The sequence below is a fragment of the Notechis scutatus genome, chromosome 9, assembly GCF_049901735.1.
Source record: "Notechis scutatus isolate UNSWTSFEM ecotype Mainland chromosome 9, rNotScu1.2, whole genome shotgun sequence".
In the NCBI taxonomy this organism is placed as follows: Eukaryota; Metazoa; Chordata; class Lepidosauria; order Squamata; family Elapidae; genus Notechis; species Notechis scutatus.
This window is the reverse complement of record NC_142017.1, coordinates 9959369-9985491: the sequence shown is the minus strand read 5'-3', so window position 1 is coordinate 9985491 and position 26123 is coordinate 9959369. Positions and strand designations below refer to the sequence as shown.

The 26123-nt window shown below is 39.4% G+C and overlaps 1 protein-coding gene across 6 annotated transcripts in view; it reads left to right on the top strand.

The window, feature by feature from the left end:
• Positions 1–26123, top strand: part of ANKRD27 (ankyrin repeat domain 27) — a 45590-nt gene that overhangs the window by 11010 nt on the left and 8457 nt on the right. For all 6 annotated transcript variants that reach the window (XM_087971528.1, XM_087971526.1, XM_026675923.2 and 3 more), the window contains exons 9-23: positions 961–1037; positions 1608–1729; positions 2872–2950; positions 5020–5152; positions 10253–10345; positions 11654–11781; positions 12355–12437; positions 13242–13357; positions 15858–15950; positions 18908–19105; positions 20045–20104; positions 20221–20346; positions 21265–21309; positions 25021–25143; positions 25757–25954. In XM_087971528.1, coding sequence (XP_087827654.1) covers positions 961–1037; positions 1608–1729; positions 2872–2950; positions 5020–5152; positions 10253–10345; positions 11654–11781; positions 12355–12437; positions 13242–13357; positions 15858–15950; positions 18908–19105; positions 20045–20104; positions 20221–20346; positions 21265–21309; positions 25021–25143; positions 25757–25954 — 1674 coding nt within the window. The remainder of the gene's footprint in view (positions 1–960; positions 1038–1607; positions 1730–2871; positions 2951–5019; positions 5153–10252; positions 10346–11653; positions 11782–12354; positions 12438–13241; positions 13358–15857; positions 15951–18907; positions 19106–20044; positions 20105–20220; positions 20347–21264; positions 21310–25020; positions 25144–25756; positions 25955–26123) is intronic.

Below are 26123 nucleotides of genomic sequence, written 5' to 3'. Positions count from 1 at the left end.
GGGAGGGTCCAAATTGCATCGAATGGACATTCCTTGCAAAACTCCCATGTGTGATTCTTAATTTGACAACTTCTGCATGAGAACTTGGTAAACTAGGGTGAAAAGTTCCTAGAATTAAAGGGGTAAACCTGATCTAAAGTATTGCCCTGGATCTCTTAGAAGCTTTCTCCAAGAAATCCTAGAAGTTAGAAAGGACGGCATTCTTATTTATATATTTCATATTTCCTAACCATCTCCCTTGGAGAGTAGCTCTGGCCAGTGTACAATTTAATTCTTGCAAGAAGGTGGTAACGCATCCATTGCCCAAAGATGCCCATCTACCAGCTTTTCAAGCCATGGAGGAATAGCTTTGTCATTTTTTTTTTGTCATCACACAACAGATACGAACTAAATATAAACCACTCCAAACTTGATTACAGGAAGTACAATTTCAGCAACAGAGTAGTCAATGTCTGGAACTCAATACCTGATTCTGTTGTCACCTGCTCAAACCCCCACTCCTTTACCCTCAAACTAACCTCTACTGACCTCACCCCATTCCTAAGAGGTCTGTAAGGGGAGTGCATCAGTGCACAACCACGCCTACCGTCCCTGTCCCATTGTCCCCAATTATTAGTTCCTTTTTCATGTATTTAAACTTATGTTTATTCTTATTTCTATTGTATTGTAAGCGTTTGACAAAATAAATAAATAAAATAAATTTTAAAAGATTTGCTTGGAAGGTAGCTTGCTTTCAAAGCAGTGGGGTGGAGCTGCTGTACCAGCCTTGGTGATATATTAGTACTGTTTCTGCTTGAGGCTTTGGATTATATTAGCTTCTTTTTTTTTTTAATCCAAAAAAACAGAGGTTGACTAGTAGAGTCACGGGAGCTACGGTTGCTCAGGGGTGCTAGGTTGGTAAATGAAGTTCTGTTAAAAGCCTCTTCTGCCAGGATTTACAGTGATGTCTTCCCTGCTTAGGATGCGGCTTTTAACAAAATCACCCGAAGTTTACAAGACCTGCAGCAGAAAGACCTGGGTATCAAGCCTGAGTTCAGGTGAGTTCTCCACTACTTTTTAAAGGGTTTTCATAGCACAGTTTTGTTTCATTTTCTTCCTGGGAAGAGCAAAGAAAGAATGGATAGATAAACTTGGGAAAACGGAGACAGCCAACTTCTTGCTTCTTCAAAAAAAGAAGGGAAGGGTTCATGCCTTTTTTATTAGAGGCTTTCACTGGATCTCATTATGTAACCCAAAGGATGCAATTTGCTATTCCTGCTTAAAATAAGTCTTGGCCTAACCTTTCGCTCATGGCTGCCTTTGGGCTGTTAATTCATTTTGGATATATGAACCCTGAACCTGATGCGTACAGCAGCATTTACTTCTAGTTTCTGGCAAGAAATATCCCATTGGGAACAAAGGGTTTGCTTAGCAACTGCCAACTTCACTTAATGACCACTGCAAAAAGGTTATAAAAATCAGGCATGATGACATGATGACCCGCTTAAATGCAGGCTCAATTTCAGCCGTGAGATAATAACCTGGGTACCTTTTGAGAAGTTATTTCTTTCTATTTTGCCCCTGTTGCGGTCTAAGCTGTTTTTTCTTTCTGACGGTGCTGGTTTCAGTTTCAATATCCCACGGGCCAAGCGGGAACTGGGGCAGCTGAACAAGTGCACCTCTCCACAACAGAAGCTCCACTGCTTGCGCAAAGTGGTGCACATCATCATGCAGTCTCCAAGTCAAAGAGGTGCGTCACTGTGGGGAGGAAGTCATGAAGTTTCAAGGAGGTGCTTCTCTGTGCTCTTGAAAGCACCCTCCTCCACGAGCTTTTGAATCAGGGTCCAGATTTTGCTTTGCATTACTTCGGAAAACCGAGGGCGCGACTTAACTTTCGCGTGGAAATATCTTTTCCCTGTATGGAGAAATGCAGTGCGGAGATAAAAATTACAATTCGCTAGTAGTGCTTGAACCTCTGGAGTTTCTTTGAACGTTTCGCTTCTCATCCAAGATGTTTCTTCAGCTCTGGATGGTGGGGAACGGAAGGATTTATACTCCTTGCAGACAGCTGGTCATTTGCATTCTTTTAAGGCCACCTGGATATTTATCTGTGTCGTCATGATCCAGGTGAATGCAAATGACCAGCTGTATGCAAGGATATAAATCCTTCCATTTCCCCACTACCTAATAGGAGCTGAAGAAGCTTCTTGGATGAGAAGCAAAACATCTTCAAAGAAAAACCAGAAAGTCCAGTTGACTCCTGAAAAAAAGCATCTTTGTGACAACCTGGGTTACGGAGAATCTCCATAGACATTGAACCTCTGGACTTGGTGTTTTCAAATCCTCTTAATCCTTGACCCAACGGTGACCGTTGGAATAATTGGGGAATTCTAGGAGTTGAAGTGCACTCATTTTCAAATTGCTAAGGCTGAGAAGCAATGTTTTACAGGGTCATGCTAGCAATAGAACTTATATACCACTTCACAGTGCTTTACAGCCCTCTCTAAGCAGTTTACAGAGTCAGCCTATTGACCCCAACAATCTGCATCCTCATTTTACCCACCTCGAAAAGATGGAAGGCTGAGTCCACCTTGAGCCGGTGAGACTCGAGCTGCCAAACTGCTGGCAGCCGGCAGTCAGCAGAATTAGCTGCAGTACTCCATTCTAACCACTGCGCCACTGTGGGTAGCTTCATGGGAGAACAATGCTCTTAAGCCATTTCCAAACTGCTACGAATTACTGTATTATTAGACGAGGCACTAATTTATAATTTTATTGAGGTTTGGCATTGTCGCTCCATAGGAAATCTCCTGACATGTTTCTAGGTGCCTAAATTGAGATACTTTTTTCTAAATAGGGTGCTTTTCTTTTCTTCTCTCTTTCCCCTTTCAGTTAACATGGAAACTATGTGTGCCGATGATCTTCTTTCTGTGTTGCTCTATCTCCTTGTGAAAACAGAAATTCCTAATTGGTATGTAACCTGTTTTCCCCCGTTTCAAAGAATTCTATAAAGAAGAATATTTGTAGCTCCAGGTTGAAATGAGGGGTCCTTGGTGCTCTCTGAGCTTGTTTGTTTTATTGCAGATCTTTCATTACCCAAACTAACTAACACCATCAGTGCTCTGATAAAACATCATTAGAGAATCCTCCTTGAACAGGACATTATAGACACACTGACTAAAATAATATTCTCACTGAACTCGGAGCTCAAGTATTGCAGTAGCTTCTACATGGCGATGTTCTTGGAAGCCACTCAGAAGCTTCAAATGATCCAGAATGAGGGGTCCTTGGTGGTCTCTGAGCTCGATTGTTTTCTTGTAGACATTTCATTGCTGAAACTAAGTAACATCATCAGTGCTAGATGATGATGATGATGATCAGTGGTGGGATTCAAATTTTTTTACTACCGGTTCTGTGGGTGTGGCTTGGTGGGAGTGGCATGAGAAGGTCACTGCAAAATGTCCATTCCCTCCCCACCCCATAACCTGCTTTCCAGCTCCGTTCTCCTGTGCAGGGCAACCAAAGAAGACCCAGCCGATCAGCTGGGACTCAATGGGAGGCAGAGAATAGACGGGGGAGGGGCCAGTCAGAGGTGGTGTTTGCCAGTTCTCACAACGGCTCAAAATTTCCACTACTGGTTCTCCAGAACTGGTGAGAATCTGCTGAAGACCACCTCTGATGATGACGTAGCACTGATGAAATAATGTCATCCATTCCAAGGATAACAACAGTAATATAATAGCAGCAGCAGCATCCAAAAATGCCAATATCTTCTGAATACTAAACAGTATACTTTTTTTTTTTGCTGTTTCAGAGCATCAGCAACTCCTGCAGTTTAAACATGTACCAAAAACATTTTTGGTACAGATTTTGAAATGTGTACAGGGTGTTATGAAAGAGACCTTGACCATTATTTGGCGTGATATGCAGATAGAAACGAAACATCTGCTGCTTAACTGCTGTCTTTCCATGGATTACATGGATTATGTGCATTAGAAATATACTCAGGTTCTTGGATGTCAGTTATAACTTAAAGCTGATTTTTAATTCTTTGTGTTTTTGACTGTCAAAACCAAGGATTAAAAGCTCACACATTTTCGTACGTGCGCACCACACAGTACCCAGTGGTACTTCTTCAGAGTTTTGTACTAAACACATTGGGGCGAGCTTTATAGCAGGGTGATACTAGGCAAAACTAAAGCTCAATAGCTAAATGTTATTGGACCATATTTTCTTGAATGGATTATATAATCAATATATGCAGAAATGTGGTAAGTGCTTGAATCCTGGTTTGGTTTTTCATGGTTAGACAAATTCTATTACTCTACCATTTCATATCCTGGTGAATCTGGGCACAAATGTTTGATCTCAAAGACTGAAGTACATCCCAAATGTTGATGACAGATAAAACTTCAGGGCGCCATTTTGATTTCCTGCATTCTGATTGAGTTCACATACTCTATTAAGCCATAGTGTGGTTTGCTTTTTTGTGTGTGTGACACAGTGTGTTCTGGGAAGCTTATGGTTGAGACCTGTGATATATAGGTTAAAGCATTGGATGAACCCATTGGGTTAACCCAACTATTTAGTAAAAATTGCTGAAAGGCGTATCAAATTTGAATACAGCCATAGCGTGATTTGGTTTTGGCCTTGTATGTTGTACAAACTCAGTTGTTATGGTTAGTAAATAGAGCTTAGCAAAATGTGCAAGTCCAGCCAGTAAGACTGATTTAAGAATATCATGGCTTTGTGCCATGGGTGAACCTATCTTAAATTTTTCTTGGATCACCGTGATAATCAGGATGGGCCTTATAAAACAGAAATAAGAACTGTCTGGTTCCTTGCAATGAGTAAGCTCAGAACTTATCCGAGTTGAAATATAATACTTGTTTATAACTGAAGACTCGAGCAGAATTAAAAACAAGTATCAGAAAACGTCTAGGTTTGTTTAATGAATAGAAATTGGATCCAGTTGCACAAATTGTTTCTTTTTTTTTTGCTTCCTGAAAATTGCTTATGTAGTTTTTATTCCCTGTCTAGGATGGCAAACCTGAGCTACATCAAAAACTTCAGATTTTGCAGCTCAGCAAAGGATGAACTGGGATATTGCTTGACCTCAGTTGAGGCTGCAATAGAATATATCCGTCAAGGAAACCTGTCTGACAGGACACCAGTAAGTCCCTGTAATGCCGTCTATCCTATCCCAGCCTCAAAATCTCTCTAATAGTGTTCCCTTTTTGTAGGTCTGCAGGATTCTAGCCATCATGTAACAGGAATCTGGAGAGCTAGCTCAGAAACACATTTCATTTGTCAAAGCCAGGTTATTATCCTGTGTAGGCCGCTCAAGCATTTTAGCAACTGGAGCCTTAGGCTGGGGAATTATAAAGGCTGATATATATATAAAAAATCCGTCTTTGATCTTGTGCTTACAAAAGAGCATGTTGCCAAGTTTGGAGACCTCTGGCCTATGTCAACAATTCATGGAGGGCTTTTCAGAGATGGATTTAAAAGTACCATTGATTTAGGATTACAGTAGTTGGGAGAAGTCCTTTTTTAAGAGTTAAAAAACAGTCACTTTTAGTTTTCAGCTTTCTGGGCTTAGTCAAATCATTTAGAGCCTTGCCGATGCATTAAGTGGAATATATTTGAACAGCTGTACATTCTGGGCTAAGTGAGGGAGAGTTGAAGTGCTAAATCCACAACCTTTGTGTGTCAAGACATACAGCTGAGTTACAGTGATTTTCTGCCAGCAATAAATGGTTTTGCTTGTAGAAGTTGTGGTCCCATGTCACTAAAACCATAGCAGATATTGCAGAGATATTTTAGAAAGCACTCATGCTTTTGAAAGGCACTCTGAAGATATTTTTTTTTAAAAAAGCTGATGGATAAGGTAAGCAATTCCAGGTATTTTCTGGAACGAAGGTAGAGGTAGCTGGCAGATTTTAACCATAGTGGTGGTTATTTTTTATCTTCAAAGCGTTGCTAGATATTTCATTACTATAGGTCATCCTGTCTTTTCTTCCAGTTTATGCCATCTAATAAAAATCTAGCAGCTTTAGCTGCATTAAAGCTGAAAGTTGGATGCAGTGTTATAAAGGAACTCTTTCACAGCATTTAAGGCATAGTGAAGTTAATTTATTTGTTCAATTTCTATGCCTGCCCATCTCAATCAAGAACTCTGAGTGGCCATAATTTTCCCTTAATGGACCAGGGATTTAACTGACCTGTTACTATTCCTTTTTGAGACTGGAAATATTCTTACAGCCATAAAATCATTACCTCCTGCTCCTTTTTTTGTACTTGTTAGGGTGTTTGCAGAATAAAACATATGTCTTAAATCACGTGGAGGTCTAAGGCAAATTTTCAGTATTACTGAAATGTCCTCCTCAGATGGGTTCTGGAACTGCCTGCTGCTAGAACATGGCTTATATCTTGTTCCTGAAGCCAGTTAGTGTAGTGCCCTTCTAACTTAGAATGCCTGTTGAATCTAATCGCTCTGAATGTTAGATAATTTAGCATTCTGGACTCTAAGCTAGTGTTGAATTTTCCATGTCACGAAGCGAAAGGTCTTCAAGACTCTCTTCCATGGTCAAAAATACGTATGTTGGAAATTGTAGCTCGTCAACTTTTGAAGAGCCACAAGTTCCTCATTTCTGCTTTAGACAATACAGTTACTACAAAGTTGATGATGACAAGAGAAACTTCCAAAACCTTAGGTGCTCCTGATCTGAATCGAAGCTGGAGGAGATGGACGTGATCCCTGAATGGAAGCTGCGCTTGTGAGCCATCTACAAAGAATGGAACTTAGGGGTTTAACGGCTTGGTTTTTGGACCACTTGATGCTGAAGGCCTGGGGATCTTCTCTGGCAAACTCCTTCACTCCTCTTCTGCACTTTAAATCACTTTTGCAACACTTTCACTTTGTTTCTTGGTGGGATATCTTTTCAAGCAAACTTGCGCTGCTTGCCATTCCCTTTCTAAAATGGCAGAGGTGGATCACAAATGTTGCTTGTTAGATCTCAGAGCCATGTTAAATAAAAAAAGGGGGAGTGGGAAAGATGTGTGGAACAGAATTGAATGGTGGTTGCACTTATTAATAGTTTGCCTGCAGCTAGTTTGATGATCGTTCACAACTTGTTACTCTGCTAACTTCTGAAGAAGTTTAAGGCAAAAAATGTGTTGGGATGATGGAGGGGTTTGCTGCCTTCTGTAAAATAAAACACATTGATAAATTTGAGAATGTGTGCAGTTCTTTAAAGTAAAACGAGTCAATAAAACATACCCAGTTTCCCAATACTTGTTTAATTTTTTGGGGGGTATTTTTGCCTAAACGCAACTATCTAAACCTCAGTTTTTAAAACTTATTTTGGACGTTAGAACATAGAACCCCTGAAGGGCAAATCATGAATGGCTATGTTTCTTTGCAGAAGATCTGGATTTGTAGTGTGCCAATTCCATGAGTTTCATGCTTCATCCTCTTTGGCCTAACTTGCATTTAAATCCTCAATGCTGTGCTTACATGACAGATTTAGTCATGATAACTGAACTGTAGTTTATTCAATCTATCTGCTCAGTGACAATAAAGCAAACTAAACTAAACTTAGGAAGTAAGGAAAATGTTTGGTCAAATATATGCTGGGAGCTTGCGATGCTGGTTTCTACCCCTTTATTGCTTGAAAATAACTTAAATCTTGTGAGGAGTCAGATTACGCCAAAATGATTTAGCAAAGTATTGCATATATCTCAATCTGAAAGTTGAACTAGTTTGGGGTGGTATAAGAAAAGGAAATGAGTAATATTCCTTATCAACTAGAATTGATCTAAGCTGACTTGCTAATGTCGCTTCATTACAAACTGGTCTGCAATTGGTCTTGATTCAGGCTGCAATTTTTCCAGAGATTTGAAGGGGGGAAAAGACAGGTATATAATCCCCTGGGCTATAAAGTGTGAAGGCTGTCTTCTCCAGCCAAGTATACACCAAAGATGTTGGACTTCAGCTGTTCATGGGCTGTGCTGTCAGGATCTGTTAGTGAATGACACACCTAGAAGGACCAAGTTTCTCATCCTTGACTCCTATGTTTTGTTGAGCATATACCCAAGGATTTCTGGAATCATCATCTCCTTTTAATGACCCATAATCCCTTGTGGAGTGAAGTCTGGGCAACTGAATGGAGCTGAGTGTTTACTGACCGGATGCCCTTCCTGTTGCCAGTGCGGAGTTATATTCAGCAAATATATTCTCATCGTATCCAGAGAGAAAAATATCCACCTCTACCTAGGATCGCACTCACAGCCTCCTGAGTATGAGGCGAGAGCTCCACCTGTAAGGATTTCTAGAATAGCTAGCTGAAATACCCAGAGGTCACCAGGTGGCCTGTTCTAATCTGAAACATGGGTGAGAAATCTTCAGGAGATGAGATCCATCATCTAGATCAACACTAGCACAATGTGCTGAGCAAAAGCATCTCATTTGCGTTTAGCTTAGTGCAAATCAAACCAAACCTTTCTTATAGACGTAGGCCAGCATATTAGCTTAGTATAGAGGTGAATGGTGTCATTAGAGCACAGTTGATTACAAAATACATGCTGAGCCTTAAATGAATCACTGTGGCCAAGTTCAGACTTCATGGTAACTAGAAATGATGGTTTCCAAGCCAAGTAAGTTGACACATGACATACTAATCTAAAATGTAAACTTAGTTCTTTCTTCCGACTGGCATGAGAGAGACTTTCACACTCTACCACTGTTACAGCTTTCGTTCTCTTACCTGTTCAACATATCATTTCACAGTTGATTCGCTATATTTTTACCTTCTTGGGAGAGAATTACTCAACATGGTTGACCAAACAAATGAAAACAAATTTTATAATAAAATAAGAAGCAGTAGACAAGGGCATGGCAAACCTATTAGCGGTAGTAAGGAAGTTAAAATGGCATTTAAAAAGCGACTTACTACCGGTTTTCACAAAACTGTCACAGCTCCTCCATCGTCACATGATCAAAATTTGGGTGCTTGGGAACTGGTATGTATTTATGGCAGTTGCAGCATCCCAGGTCATGTGATCACCTTTTGCAACCTTTTCACACAGCTTCCATTGAGCAAAGTCAATGGAGGAAGCTAAATTAACAACGGCAATGATTTTCTTAACAACCATGGCAAAAAAGTTTGTAAATTTGGCTGTGATTTATTTTAACTGCCCTGGTTAGCCAAAGAAATTCTGGTTCCAATTCTGGTTGGAGCAATAGCACTTAGACATATACCACTTCACAGTGCTTTAGAACCCTCTCTAAGTGGTTCACATAATCACCATATTGCCCCCAACGATTCGGGTCCTCATTTTACCACATCAGAAAGTTGGATGGTGGTCAGGATCGAACTGCTGGCAGTCAGCAGAATTAGCCTGCAATACTGCATTCTAACCACAGTGCTACCATTGCTCCTTGTAAGTGAAGGATTACCTGTATCTATTTTTGTACTCTGTAAAAAATAGTATGAACATGGCTGATTAAAAACTCCATTGCAAGAGGACTGTTAAATGAGAAAATTTAATTACAATCCCTGTCTGAGAATGGTTACTGTCAATAAAACTTTCATCTGTGGCCACAAATAAATCCCTACTGATACAAAATTAGAAATAGGACCTTTTTGATGCAAGGAAGGCTATGTTCCAGCAGTCTGATTTTTAAATGAGGTTCTGACATGCAGATGCTGCTCGAACTTTTAATATAAAACTGGAGACAATGCAGGGTAGTGGTTAAGATGTTGGACAACAAGCAGGAGGCCCTTGCCTGCTGCAGAAGAATGCTTGGCAACCTCAGGCTACCACACCCTTCAGAATTGCATTGTAAGATAAAAGGATTCCTTAAGTATGTCACTTTGAGCTTCTCTAAAAGAGTCAGGATATACATCTAAACAATAACATAGTTGGTAAAAGAGCAGAAGTTTCCTCTGATGACATTGCGGTCCTCTCTTCGGTGGTGATTTTATTTTTCTTAATGCTCACTTTTTTTAGGATTCTACATATTCGTAAGCTTTTGGTTGAAAGATGGAATTCATTTATTCATTGGTTAGATTAAAACTGAAAACCCATCCTTCGGTGCAAGAAAATGGCTAGTGTTCAATTTTGAGAGTTAGGCTTTAAAATGGAATTCACCAGTTTAAACAGATCTGACATCTGTTAAATCAGTGGGAAAAAAACAGGTTTTGCAAATACCTGTTTTTAGTTAAACATTTCCAGTAGCTAATAGCTTCTCTCTCTTTTCCTTTTGTAGGGATCTGAAGGATTTAGTGAAAAGCTGTTCTTAAGACAAAGAATGAATCTTCTCTCTCAACTGTCCACTACCCCGATTGACTGCTTGTTTAAGGTTTGGATTGCATAGCTGTTGGATTAGCTCAGCAAGAACTAACTAAATATTATGCTTTTCCCAGTAACGGGCTGGAGGACTATCTCCACCACGGCTATATGTGGACTAAAATTGGGTGTTTTGGAATTATCTTTCCTGTGCCATTTTTATTATGTGCCATAATGGATGCTTTAATCAGAGTAGCATCACTCTTGGTGGAATATGGCTTTAATTATATATATTTTTCAAAACAGTGCCTGTGTGATTTCTCCTCCTACTTAATTATCTTCCACTGGGAAGAGGAGGCTGGAAGAGAAGCTTTCCTAGGAGTGATCTCTGTGGGCATATTATTAAAGTCCCCCTTTTTTAGTTAAATATTTAAACTTTAATGTGTTGAGAGTTTGTTTGGAGCTGATTATGGCTTTGCTGGCAAGAGAGAAGTTGATGAATCAGTTTGATGTTATCCTTTTATTGCTGTTGAAGTTGTATGTAGGATTTTTATTTTTTAATCTGCTTCTTTGGGAATGTTGTAAATAGAGAGATGAATCCACACTTCAATCCACATTTTCAAATGAAGTTATGTGATCCTAAGAAAGGGTTTGGTTAACCCGTTCTGGGGTAGTAAGTCATGTTAATAACATTAAATATGTTTTTTATCAGAAATAACAGAATAACAAAAGTTGGAAGGGTCCTTGGAGATCTTCTAGTCCAACCACTTGCTCAAGCAGGAGACTATACTATTCCAGACAAGTGACTGTCAAGTCTCATCTTAGAAGCCTCCAAGTATCCAAATAATCAGTATTTTTTGGACACCGCTCCTATCTTGTTAAATGGTGTAATTCTTACATTTTAAAAATAGCTTATGGAAATGTATCCTGGAGAGCAAAGCTTTAATCTCACACCTGCCTTTTCCTACCTATTTTTTTTCCAGGTATATTGGAACCACAGTTCCAATAGGACTTCATATAGCAATTGGAGGAAATTATTTATGCCTGTTCAGCTTGAATAAGGCATATTGTTCTTGGGAAGACTTGAGTAGACATCTGTTAGTTTATACATGTTAGGAATGTAAGTCACTTACATACCTCAACAATACAGTTTAACAATTACAGAGATGTCACAGTGGATATGCAGTCTAGGATAGACAATAAACTAGGGACTTGGGATGGAAATACACCGACTCTTCTACAATTGCTGTGATGTGAGAACTGACCTTGAGTCCTTCTTAGGGTTCTCCAAGGACTTTCTCCTCTTCTGGTGTTTTCTCTGTTTGAGTTTTGGGTTTTGAGCCTGCCCAGATGTGTCTCTCTCTCTCATTCTTCTTTGCAGCAAGTTGCTTCAGGCAACCAAGAAGAAGTAGAACGCTTATTGAGTCAAGGAGACAGCGATAAAGATGCTTTGCAAAACATGTGCCATCCGCTCTGCTTTTGTGACAAATGTGAGAAGCTAGTTTCTGGGTAAGAGTATTTTTTCTCTCTCTCTCCAAGAGTTTATCCCCAGTGATTCAGAAAGTAAGTTAAGACATTTGATTCTGCCTTCAGTGGCTTATTTCAGATTTAATGCCAGATTTTGGTCTGCATGTGCATGAGGATTATTCAGGAATTCATTCAGTCATCTTCATAAGGCTTAGTAAGATATGCCAGTATTATTGTTTGTCGTAGAGTTCAGACTGGATTTGCCATTTTTATCCACCTATCGAGTCCTTCCCGAGGACCTAGGATACCCAGGTGTGGGTGTTTGATGGTGTTAGAGGTATCGGTCGCAGGATGTAAGCTGTTCCAAGTAAAGCTGCCTTTTGCAATTGACAGGTGGTGAATTTGTCAATGCCGATGGTGATGCCATTATTTTTAGGAGGAAAGAATTGAAGCTGATAGAAGAGCAAGTCCAGAGGACAGCAGAATTATAATGGGTGGCCTTGCAACCACCGTGTCCCATGTTATAGTGCTTCTTGTGGACAAAAAAAGCTGTGAGGATATTAAAACACTGGTATTCTGCTTGAGTTTGATTGTGTCTTTTATCATTGCTTTAAGGAAGCTGAATGATCCTTCGATTGTTACACCATTTTCTAGAGACGATCAGGGATTTACTCCACTCCATGTAGCTGCTATTTATGGTGAGCGCTGCAATTTTTTTTTTTTTTCATTTTTCAAATGTTGTGGCCTTTTCCAATCCAGTGAGAAATCCTTTAGCTCTGTTAGTTAGGTATCTTGAAAGTTTCAATCCCTTTAGAGCAAAGAGCCCAGCAGAGCCCAGTCTCTTATGTTTTTCTTTATACTGTTTGAAACATTATTGGTTGGTCTTTTTTTGTTGTTTATTTTTAATACTGTTACATGTTTGGGTTTGCTTTATGTTTGGTTGGCCGCCCAGACTTACTTTACTGAAATGAGCTACCATATATACATTTGCAAAATAAAGAAAGAGAAGAAAAAAGCAAAATAAAAATATTTTAAATGCTATTTAAGAATTAATAATATGTTCTGTGTAAACCAGGGGTCTCCAACCTTGGTAACTTTAAGCCTGGTGGACTTCAACTCCCAGAATTCCCCAGCCAGCAAAGCAATCCTCTTTTGCGATCTTCTGACCCAGCAAAGCCAATATAGGAAGCCAGGTTCACTTCACACCTGGGTGACTTAATTTAACCGCTGCCGCGATTCAGTTAACAAATGCGACAAGAAAAGCCATGGAATGGTGGCAGAGCTCCCTTATCCAATTTCTTGCTTTGCAACGTAAAGTTTGGCCTCCATTGTGGTAGTTGAGTATCTGTATCACACAGTCTGCACAGGAAGGATAAGGAGAAAATCCTTACGCTCTCAGACCGATTCTGAAAACGCAACATGCTTTTTAAAAACAAAAAACAAAAAACCACAGCCGCATGCTATCCTTTGGGTGGTAATGAGCAAATTTCTTTCCTCCCCAGGACAAGCCCCGTTAATTGACTTGTTGGTCTCCAAAGGAGCTGTTGTCACTGCCACGGATTACCACGGGTCAACCCCCCTTCATCTCGCCTGTCAAAAGGGATATCAGAATGTTACAGTAAGCAACAAACAGTTTGTGAATCCTGTTGTGCTATGTGTAATTTCATGTTTATTTACAGACAGACACAAAGAACATCTACATAGGTGTTTTTCAGCGTGGAGTCACTCGAAAGCAAAATCTGGGCTCAGTTGCTTTAATAGTGGAATGATGGCTTTTTTGTTTAATCAACTTGGCCAAGAAGGAATTCTATTCTATTCTATTCTATTCTATTCTATTCTATTCTATTCTATTCTATTCTATTCTATTCTATTCTATTCTATTCTATCCTATCCTATCCTATCCTATCCTATCCTATCCTATCATACAAGTAGTCCTCGACTTATGGCCATAATTGAGCCCAAATTTTCTGTGGCTAAGCAAGACTTGTTAAGAGTTTTGTCCCATTTTACGACTTTCCTTGCCACAGTTGTTAAGTGAATCATGGCAGTTAATAAGTTAGTAACACAGTTAAGTGGGGCCGTGGTGGCTCACGTGGTAAGACAGTGGCTTGCACACTGCTGAAGTCGGCAGCTTGGAGGTTCGATTCCCGTGAGTGAATAATCTGCGCAGGGATAAGAAAGGAGCCTCCCCTGAATGCCTACCGGCATTCAGGCATCCCGCGGCTAAAGATAACACTGCCCGAAAAAATTCTTTCCACAGAGGGAGTCAGCCACCTTGGTGATCGCTGGCTAACACGTGCCATACCCTAAATAAATAGTTGTTAAGTGAATTGGGCTCCCCCGTGGACTTGGCTGGTTAAAAGGTCGCAAAAGGGGATCACGTGACTCCATGACACTGCAACCGTCATAAATACATGCCAGTTGCCAAGCGTCTGAACTTTGATCACATGACCATGGGGATGCTATCACAGTCCTAAGTGGGGAAAACGGCCGTAAGCCCCATTTTTCAGTGCTGTTTTAACTTCAAGCCCTAACCTAACCCTCACTTTCTTCAGTCTCAGCTGGGTGGACTATCCCTCCCAGAGTCCTCAGCCATGTTCATATTAACTGAGGTATTCTTTGCTAACCGTTGGCTTCTATTCCCTGTCCTTGCCTTTCCTCTTAACAGTTGGTGGCCCCACTTTACCTAATGGAAGTGTTGGCCCTGCATATGGGAAAAAAAAATGCTTTCATGCTGACGCTGGCCTGCAGCCCAAAGAACGGATGTATTTGGCCTTCACTTCTTCTGTGCTCGCTTCCTGTTATCTTTTGCAGGGCATGCAATAACATTTCCATAAATAGCCAGACACAAATAAAACACTTTGATTGATGAAGCTGCATCTTCTACCATTTTGGGGGATTCAGGAATTGGGGGGCTGGGGAGCTGGACTGGAGAAAACAATTCATTGTTGTAAAATGTAAATTCCATGAAAAGTGCTTCAGATGTTTCCAAAGTCATTCATTCCCGAATTGTTCCAGCCACCTCTGCTCTTGACCAGCGTCAGGTTTCTTGAAGCTCTTAACTTAAAAGTTCTTTTAATAAAAGAGAAAGCTGCATCAGAGCAAAATGCCAGCTTTCAGAATCATTTTTATTGGCAACAGTGTCATTGGGCCTTCACTGATACGGTGAAGAACACTGTAGAAGGACTTATTTATTTAGTAAATGGAAGTCTTGGCACTCATCATTTCTCCTTTGGCAACCCTTGGATAAATACATGAGTCAGCCATTTTGTGTCTGTGCCTTCTAGATGCGCAAATAGGCAGCACAGGGGCTGTACCTCAATTAGACTGGGCCCTGGAAATTTCGTCATCGTTATCATCCATAATAACCTGTGAATTTTGCAGGAGGTGGTAGCTTTTGGTGAGCTTCTTCATCTTGAGGCATTATTCTAGTTGGCAAAAGTAGCGTGCAAGATTCTTTAGAAGTGAGCGTGGATGGAGGTGTGAAAAATGGAAAGAGGATGTAAAAGGCAAAGGCCATGCATCAAACCCATTCTTGGAACAGTTGGATGTAAAATTACAGAGTAGCTTGAAATCTCTGGAGTTGGTGCCAACCATTATTTAAGGTGACTTTTTGAAGGACAGCAGTGAAGTCCCATTTTGCCAGAAATTATGTATTAATTTAACAGAATAACGAAGTTGGAAGGGACCTCTTCTAGTCTAATCCTCTGCTCAGGCTGGAAATTCTATACATACCATTTCAGACAAATGGCTATCCAGTCTCTTCTTAAAAACCTCCAGTGACGGAAAACCCACAATTTCTAGAGATAAGTTGTTCCACTGATTAACTTAGCTTAAGGAATTTTTATTTTCTGTAGCTGTTCTTTGAAGTGCTAAGAAGTGTTTAGCTATTGGTAGGGAGGTCTGGGTAGCTAGGTGGTAACTCTACCTTGGTTTTTCAGTAGTGCAAAGTGAGATGTTTTCATCCCAGTTTGCAACTCGGTCAAAAAAAGGTAGCTGAAAGGGAAGATGGGAATTAGTCATTTCATTTGATTTCAGAAATGATAAGATGCCCAGTAGATACCAGCCTGTTATGACTTCTTCTCTGGATAACATTGGCTTTTTCCTTTTATTTTCAGCTTCTCTTGTTACATTATAAATCAAGCACGGAAGCGCAGGATAATAATGGCAACACTGCACTCCATTTAGCCTGCATTTATGGGCATGAGGATGTAAGTAGATCATTTAAAACAGCAGTTCTTATAGGTGTCCTTCAGTTCTGTAATTCAAGGGTCTCCAGTCTTGTCAACTTTAAGACAATTCCTGGCTGAGGAATTCTGAGAGTTGAAATCTGCAAGTCTTAAAATTGTCAAGATTGGAGATGCCCGCTGAAGCTAATGAGTGTCATTTGGACCATAACTTTCTTTTCCATCTCATTTGAGGGGCAAGCAAATTCCAAATGTTTTAGTTTCTTTTCCTATCAAGTGTTCAGTTATTCTTGCAGATACAAAACATAAAAATAGGCTATTAATTGATTTAAATTATTTTTACACCATTCTTTCTCCATTTCCTGTGCTCAAGACATCACTACTAGCTGTTCAAGATTTCTCTGAAACACATTAAATCCAATGCATGCTAACACAAAATTGCAGTAATTAAAACATTCCATGGGGGCCTTCCGGTTTGAGCTTCTTCAGCGACAGACTGAAACCTCATTTCTGCGAGGCTTCGATCCGTGCTCGCCGCTGGAGCGCCCCGAGCCATCTGGTTTCGGGGCTAAGCCACCCCGTAGAGGTGGTGAAGAGGGGGGAGACTGCCTGCAGGGTTGAGGAGAGCCGCATCTCTCCTCCCCAGCTGGCCATTACTCCCTTTCCCGAAGGCGGTTACAGCGGTGGTCAGAAATGTGGCCACCACAAAGAAGAACTCGACCGGAAAAGAATGTGCAGGAGGAAGAATAGAAGAGAAAGTTTTGGTTGACCGGGTCAAACAGCAAAAGCAACAAATAAGGTGCCCTGGAATTGAAACTGTTAAAAAACAATAACATTGTTCCCTAAGAAGATTTTTAAGCTTCAAGGAGAGAGAAAAGGAAAAGATTTGGTTTTCTCCTTTTCCTATACTGACAGCTAAGAGACTTAAGCAAGAAATTGGAAAAAAATCCACTTTGACATCAATAGGCATTTAATGCTGAAAATAAAAAGTCAAAGGGATAATAAGATTTCTGGATAATTAAAAGCTTTTGAAAACAGGAAAGGAGAGAAAGAGAATAAAAGGGTAGGATCTGGAAGGGAGGAGACTGCCTGGAATTAAAAAAGAACTTATAGCAAAATCTCAACAAGACTTCCAAAAGATACATTCTAACTGAAATATCACAACAAAAACCCCAGGAAGAGAAAGTCGAAAAAGAAATAAGAAGATATAACTCGGGACTATCTGGATTACTTGATGATTTCTGGATTCTTGGTTATTGTTTTGAATGACTAAAATCAATCGGGTGGTTGTTTAAAACTGTTTAAAATGGCTCCACTTTTAGAAGAACTGAAAATGGAACTTAAAAAGTACAAAGAAGATGCACAAGAAGGGAGAGGTTCTTTTGGCTTCATATTTCAGTTTTTAGAAATGGAGATTTGGAATTATGAGAAACAACAAGAAATGCCTGCAGAACAAGAAGATTGCGACAAAGAAGAAGCCATCTTTAATGAACAAGTAATCTTAGGTGGGGGGAAAAAAGGAAAGGGGGGAAAGAGAATGGAAAGTTTAAGATTGGGAAAAACAACTCCAAAAAAAATATAATAGAGTGAAAAATAAGTATAAAATCAGAAAGCAACAGAAGAGGGAAATGCAGAAGAGAGAATTAGAACTAGAGAGACAAGGGGGTAAAAAGGGAGGGAGAAGATGAGAGGGAAGAAAGAAAGGAAAAGAAGTTATAAAGGACAGAAGCAAAATATAGAGAAACGGCCTATTTAGAGATAATGGGTGAAAACTTAATGGAAAAAGGAATTCTGCAAAGGTACATAAGATAGTATGGTTATATTAGAAGCAGAAATAATTTTAGAAAATATGAAACAATGTATGATTAAAATGTCTGATAAAATAGCTATCGTGATTCAGTGGAATGCTTGTCAATAAATAAATGTAACAAAAGGTATATTTAATGATTTATAAAACATATGTGAAGAGAAATAAGGGAAAAATTAATTATGGAGATTATATGTGTTTTTAAGGAAGTATGATATTTAATTGAAAAGAAGTGTTAAAGATGTTAAGATTTTAATGATTATTAATGATAGAACTGAACTGGAATGGAATGAGGGTTTATAACATATATTTACAATCTTTCTTTTTTTTTTTTAAAGAATATAGTGTGTATTATAAGAATGTACTAAGCAGAATTCGATTGGAAGTTATGTATTATGTATTATATTGAAGGTCATAAACTCAAGGTATATATTGAAGTTTAAATAAGAGTTGAATGGATGTAATTAAAAGATATAAAGGTGTCATATTCCAATTAGTAACTACAGGAGAAAATTTGTTTAATGAGAAAAGATAATATGAAATTGAAACAGAACAGACAAAAGTATAAATATGATTTGAATTGAGATGAGATAATCAAAATAAAATTGAGAAAATTAAAAGAGGGGAAAAACTATATAGAAAATGTAAAATAGTATAAGATATGGAATAGATAGAACACAAAAAGGAGCATAAAATTGAGTTTTGTGTCTGTATAAAGAAGTTCAACCCGGGACCGTGCTATTTTCAAAAAAGATGTTTTACTTGTATTTTGTATGTGTGAAAACTCAAATAAAACTTTATTAAAAAAAAACATTCCATGGGGGTAAAAAATCCGAAGATAGTCTGGATGAAGACATGGGTGTCTTTTGACAGTGGCTCTGTTGCTGTTGTGGTTCTTTGAAAGTCAAAATCTTGAGGGAAATGTTTAGAACAGGCAACCTCCTTGCTCTTTTGTTATATGGAAAAAATGTGTGAACTGTGTGCGTGGTGTGCTTAACCTTGTTGTGTGTGTGTGTTGTCTGAGAGGAAGCATTCATGGCACAGCAGGATTAATCCCTGGATAAATAAATCTCTGGATGGATAAAATGCAAAGCAGCAGCTTCCATCGGGCTGTGTATAAGCCATGGCTTTCGTGCAAAGTTCTTATCTTGGTTGTTCTGTTTTAACTTCGTAGTGCGTCAAGGCTCTGGTTTATTATGATGTCCATTCTTGCAAGTTAGATATTGGTAATGAAAAAGGAGACACTCCTCTTCACATAGCTGCTCGCTGGGGCTACCAAGGGATTATCGAAGTCCTCCTGCAGAATGGAGCCAACCCAGGCATTCTGAACCGGATGAAAGAGACACCTGTGCAATGTGCATTAAATTCAACGGTACTTTTTAACCAACTAGAATGTTCTTAGGATGCTTTGAAGCCAAGACATCCTGCATATTCTCACTGTTTAATTGCAGAGAGGGCAGAGTCCTTAGTGGATATTACAACAATAATTAAATAAAAGAGCCAAGGTGACGCAGTGGTTAGAATGCAGTATTGCAGGCTGACTCTGCCTACAGCCTGAAGGTCAGTCCTGACTGGCTCAAAGTTAGTCTAGCCTTCTATCCATCTGAAGTTGGTAAAATGAGAACCCAGATGTTGGGGGAAATATGCTGACAGTGTAAACTGCCCAGAGAGTGCTATAAAGCAGGGTGCTCCAACCCTCGGGTCGTGGCCCACAACTTTTGTAGTGCCCTCCACATGATCTGTTCTTTCTTTAAACATATTTTGTTCTGGTTTTTAAGGAGAACTTATTTTTAAAAAAGAAACAGCTTTGCACAGCCATTTGAAAGTAGCTTCTGATTGCTAATGTTGGAGAAAGGTCATAGTTGTGTTTTATACATACTCATACACACAGAAGAGCTAAAAGAGAAATATAGAATCTCCATCTATGTACTCTTATATTTGCTTTTATGCACAGTAAAAGTCCTCAAAGTTTTCCTCTTTGTTTTTTTAGCATCTTCAATACAAATTAATAAAAACAAGCAATCTTGTGACACCTTAAAAGCCTAAGCAGTTCAAGTTTAATACCATTCTGCTTGGCTTAATTTTTTTTCTCACTTTGCCTAAATTTATGTTGTGAAGCTATAAAAAAACTGTGTGACTTTTGAAATGCATTTGACTAGCTTCTCTTAAGTTTTCTGAAAACAGACTTTATTATAATTTAGCACCATCTATGAACTTAGTTTATTTATTTGCTGGTAGCATATATGATATCCAGGGGGTTAATTTCTTGAGATCTGCACTTCTTGCTCATTGGGTTTTAATCTCTCTGCAGATTGTTTCCTTAATGGAACTGAACTACCTCACTTTTGAAAAAGGACAACATGCTTCTCAGGTAATTCAAAGAATTGGTCCCAACTCTTAGCTTAAAAATATCCTCCTGATCAGCTGTTAAATAAATGAGGAACGCAGCCAACTTTCTCCTTTTGATTTCTTTATGGGGTCCACTAGTCACCCGTCCGATCTTCCTCGTCTTGTGAAGACACCATCAGCCAAGTATCATCCACCTCCAGTTTATCTTTCATAATACCAGTGACAACAGTGACACCAGAAGAAACCAAATCTAATTATAAAGAGGTAAGCTGATTAACTAGTGAGCATTTGGCAGGGCAGCCCAAGCTCGAATATAACTCCCGTTTTGTCGCTCCTTAAATAGCATCAGGCTCCGTCCGTTTGATTGGAAGATTCAGGAGGCCGAGGATACATAACATGCTCCTTATGTGCTGCTAACTTCAGATTTCAGAAGGAAGATTGAAGTAGATGAATATAGAATATGAAATATAGAAGATGAAAGATGCACAGATGTATACTGGGGAAGCGGATGATCTTTTTAACTGGAGCTTAAAAGATCAAAATTGTTAGGCACCTCATAAATTTTAGAAGAGAGAGCATTTCAGAATGAAAGGGCTGCTACGAATAAGTCTGCTTACAAGATAGATAGTGCATAGTTCTTACACTTAGCAATCAACTAGATTTGTGACAGTAAAGGACATTTGTGAGATATTTGCTTGCTAGTTCATTCATCCACTCATTCATTTGTACCCTGCCTTTATTATTTTTACAAATAACTCAAAGCCGTGAACATATTCAATACACCTCCCTCCTCTTATTTTCTTCACAATAATAACCCTGTGAGGAGGTTTGAGCTGAGAGGCAGTGACTGGCCCAAGGTCACCCAGTTGGCTTTCATGGCTAAGGTGGGGCTTGAAAACCCCCAGTATCCCACTTTTTAGTGTGGTGTCTTATTCATTAGACCAAATTAGCTTTCTATCCCGGTGTCTAAATTTCAGGGTCCTTTTATGTCAAATCAAACCTTCAGCTTCAGCAACCATTTCACATGTTCATAGCTTGTTCTGTATGTGCTGCAGCTTTTGGGCTGGTCATAAGAGCAAAAAAAAAAAAAAAAAAACCCTTTGCAATACTGTATAACAGTTCTGTAATAGATGCCAATTCAGGTAAACACGCTTTCTTTTTCTGGTGTTGTTCATTCTGTAGGTGGACAAACTTTTAAGAGCAGTTGCTGACGGAGATTTGGAGATGGTAAGAGCAGTTCATTGGATCCATGCTTTGCAAGACTGTAGATGCTGGTGGGCGCATATATTGATGATGGTGCTAAGTAGAGTGTCCCACTATAAGCCAGCAGTTCTTAAAGAAAATCCAAGTGGAAATAGATGGTCAATTGCATAATGAGCATATCTAGAATTGTGCTCTCAACTCTTCTTGTGGGGCAGGCTGGAAAACATCAGCCTGTTCTGGTTGCCCACCATTCTGGTAATGGGAATAGCAAAATGTTGGGGGGTGATCCTGAAGTTTTCAGTCACCATAACAATAAGCAACAATTACAAAAGCATCCAAATGAGGGTCCTCAAATGTTCGGTGGGTTTGAGTTGCTTCATCAGTTTTCTACAGGGAAGGAGGACAATAGGGTGGACTTTGCAAGACAAGTCCACTTCAGAGTCTTGAGTAGGACTATTCCATGTGACAACTTAAACTGTGGCAGTTCCACTTACATGTGTCCATTGTGTAGGCATAGAGTGTATTGATATAGTTTTGTCTGTGCCATTTTTAAAAATGCCATTCTTGGTTGATGTAGTAAGATATGGTGCAGTAGCCTAGAGGTGGAGCTCTCGCCTCAATCAGGAGGCTGTGAGTTTGATCCTAGGTAGAGGCAGATATTTCTCTCTCTGGGCCTAATGACAATATATCTGCTGAACAAAACTCCGCATTGGCAACAGGAAGGGCATCTGGCCATTAAAACACTGCGAGCTCCATTCATTTGCCCAAACTCCATCCTGCAAGGAATTATGGGGTCATTAAATGATGATGATTCCTGGTTGATGTAATGTTCTTGCATTGAATTTTGATAGTCCTACCTGGGATCATTATTTTACACCAGAAAAGTAGATTTTGAATAAAAACAGGCTTCATTGTTCTATAATAGCAGTATCAGCTCTGAGCGAGAAGACATGGAAGGCCTAATGGTAGTAACAGAGCTGCAATTTTTATAGATATACGAGATAAAAAGCAAAGTTTTGCTTTTCAAAAATCTTTTTTTCTACGGAGCTACAGAACTTGGTGATTCCCATCCTATAATGGGCATTATTTACTGTCTACAGGGATGATAGAAAAAATGGGTATAGCAATTTTACTCTCTGGAAGCCTTTATAGTTGTGACACTCACCAACAAGGCAAATTATACCATTTGTAGTTTTGATGTATGTAGAATTAAAAAATGTTAATAGAATTCTTTATTGGCCAAATGTGATTAATGCAAAAGATGATAAAATGTGGCCCAATGGAGACCTAATGACCACAGAATACAACCATATATCGGTTTGCTATCTTAAGTAATTCATGCATAAGCTTTAAGGTGCATTTGTTTTATATGACAACTTGGCTGGTTGTGGACAAAACACATAATTTTCAAGACCCAGCAGGTGCATTCTCCTATTATATTAAATCTGGGGCATAACTTTATTTTCCATGGATTGTGTTATGCAACTAGCTATGTTACATAGTTTGGGTAATGAAAAGTCTGCAAGAAAACAACCAAGCACCAAGGATCCCTCATTTCAACCCGAACAAATATTCTTCTTTATTGTGTTATGCAAATCCAGCCAGTTTTGCTTATGCAGTAAACCATGGTCAGGCATTATAGATGATCTTTCCCTCTGCCAGGATTGGAAATGGAGACCCTAAATATGGCATGAATCCAAGGATTGTACAGTATAAATGGTGGATTAGCAATCAGTAAGAGCTTTTGCTGCCCTGCCAGGAATTCTTGTATCTCAAAAGAGAAGGGCTAAGAAGATAAAGAACTCTCTTAAGATGTTTTGTAATTTAAGGTGAAGCCAGGATGATGCCACCACTCTGTCCCATTTTCAGAGCTTCCCCGGATAGCTTCCATCTCCTCCCCTTCTCCTCCCTCCCCATAATATCTTTGTTTTGCAAAATGGAGGATGCTGACTGAGAGTACATAGTCTGCTTGATTAGTGAAACTGTTAATCACTGAATTTGTGCAATGTGTTAAGTCAATCAAAATTCCTAGGTAGCCCCAGTTTAATATAGTGGGAGAGTGTACTTACTGGGTCTTGAAGATTACCTCTTTTGTTAATCTAAAAGCCAGCCAAATTGTCATACGAAGCAATTACACAGAAAAGGTTTGTGTCTGCTTCTAGGTTTTGTTGTGAGAAATGAACAGTTTCCAACATTAGATCAATTATCTTTGGGATAGAAGCTAAAAGGTGAATATTTAGAGTGTGGGGGTCTTAATGTGGCAACTTTTAAGACTTGTGGACTTTAACTCTTTTTTTTTTTTGGTAAAAGTTTTATTTGGGTTTTCACAAAACATAATGAAAACAAAACATCTTTTTTTGAGAACAGCATGATTCCAGGTTATCACATCTCCATACAGACATAATCTCAGTTCATATTATATATTCATATTATATATTCAATTTCATATCTTGTCACTATTTTATCAATTTCTCAATAATTTTTCCCTTCCCTTACTTTATGATTGTCTCATTCCTTTCTAATTCAATTACATAGCTTTTCCTAAATTTCTATAACTTTCTAGTCATTATACTTGTACTTTTGTCTGGTGGATTTTAAGTCTTAAAGCTGCCAGGGTTGGACACCCGATTTAGAGTTATAGTTCTCACACATTGCTTTGCTTTGGTCTATACATGATTGGGTTGGGTTGGGCTGGGTTGGCTTCACAATTATATGAACACAACCACTATGGTTTCTCTGTAACCATGTATGATGTAGGTTTACAGCAAACTGTGATGTGATGTAGACAACGAGTCCCTGCTTTAGGTGTTGACTGGACCTGAAAGAGGAGGCATGCAAGTAGGTTATATCACTTAAAGTGCCAAGAAGGAGGTGGATTCCTGGCCAGAGATGAAGGGCACTAAACATCTGGTCCAACAGAATTTTTCCTCTAGATCTAGATGGAGCACATGCTGGGTTTTTAAACAGAACTGTTTGTTAAAAAAAACAAAACACTTTTCCTTTGTACAATGCTCGTAACCATGCTTCCCTCATTTTTGACTGGGGGAGCAAAGTGCCTATTTTTGCAAATGAAGTGTATTTCTTCTAGGTAAAAATTAGCATTCTGGCTTCAACTATGAAGCATGTTGAAAAGATCAATAAAATAGCAGAAAGAGCCGAGGAAAGACATTGGCCTATTCTGTGCAAAGCCTTCTGGCTTTTAATCTCCAGCAATCCCAGCTAAAGGGATTGAACAGAGGAGAACATCAAAGTCTAGATTAAAGGGGGGCTGTCTTTTCTAATTTAGATCACATCTCCTTTGCAAATTCATCTTGGCAGCGAGAACATTTAACTGTTCTATCACTTGCCTGGTAGGAAATGAAATGTCACGAGGGGCCACATTATGTCTTCTGGCATGTCTCATTTAATTTGCCCGTTTCTGGGGAAATACCAGACAGCTGTTCTGTTCTTGCTGAAATGACATCTTTACCCTCGGGCTGAAGAATAGCAAACCTGCAGAGTGATAAGATTTCAAAATGCTTCTGTGTGCCCAGGTGGGCAAAAATCCTTTCAGGCCGAAAACTAGATTTCCAAAGGCCAAATGTTTTAGTCTAAGCTTCTTCTGTTAGGTGAATTTTAAATTAGGAAATCTGTGAGGCTCCTTACGAGAGGGTGCAGAGCTTATAAAGATGGATCACTGTAGAGAATGAGATCTGAAAAAACCATGTGTTTTCCATCCCTCTGCATTTATCCTAGGTGCGTTATCTCTTGGAATGGGGAGATGATGACCTGGAAGATCCCAAGGAAGCAAGCAATATGGGGACCCCAGAATTATGTCATCCTTTGTGTCAGTGTTCTAAATGCAGTCCTGTGCAAAAGGTTGGTGGATGCTCCTGTCAGGTTGGCATGTATGTTCTGACTTGGCTTGTAAGAAGTCTGTGATTAATAATCGCACTTGTCTTCTAAAGATGTTCCCATGAGCTGCTTTCCTCACTAAGTGGGCTGTTGTAAGGATCAAGGGAAATTCATTTCACTGCTGAGGAAAGGAGTAGAAGGTTTTCCAAAGGAGGTGGCTTTATAGCCTTGACTCAGCTGTCTCTTCTACAGCTTGTTGTCTCATCTTCTGCTTCAGCAAAGTTCTGTACCTATGCAAGTAAGCCAATATCTTCCTTTCCCAGCAGTCTGGTGTCTTTCTTGTCTTTTTTTCCCCTCTCCCATGGTATCTAGAATTGCCATTTTAAATCTGCAAATTTGTAGATCAAGGGCCTCTTTTTTGATTAATTGCTCTCAGGGTCTGAAAAGTCCTCCTTAGTCTTAATATAATTTCACATTGGTGCATTTTGCATTGCTCCACTCATAGTAACACGTAGAAAGTTTGAAATAAAAACAGCGCGCGTTTGGTGATTGTTATGTCTTGGTCTCAGATGGTTGGGGGATAGATTGTGCAGAAATGCTGAGCTGATGTCCCATGTGCTTTTATTTCTCCCAACAGAAATTCTTCAGGCTGCCTTCGAATGGCCTCGGAGTGAACGTTACCAACCAAACTGGTCTGATGTCACTGCATGTTGCTGCTCTACATGGGCATGTGGACTTGGTAGCCCTCTTACTGAAACATGGAGCAAACATTGAAGCCAAAGATGGGAACCAAGCAGGACCTCTCCACTTTGCCTGCCAGAATGGCCATTTTCAGGTGAGCCCCCAGGTGGACAGCTAGGGAGCCCATGAATGAATACATTGGCCTTTGGATCATGGTTAGGCAACCTGTGGCACCACCTGTGCTCACAATGTTAATAAGTAAAGCTCAGTCCAGAGGTGTCACTTGAAGCACTAATTGATCATGTTCACATTAACCTACTTTG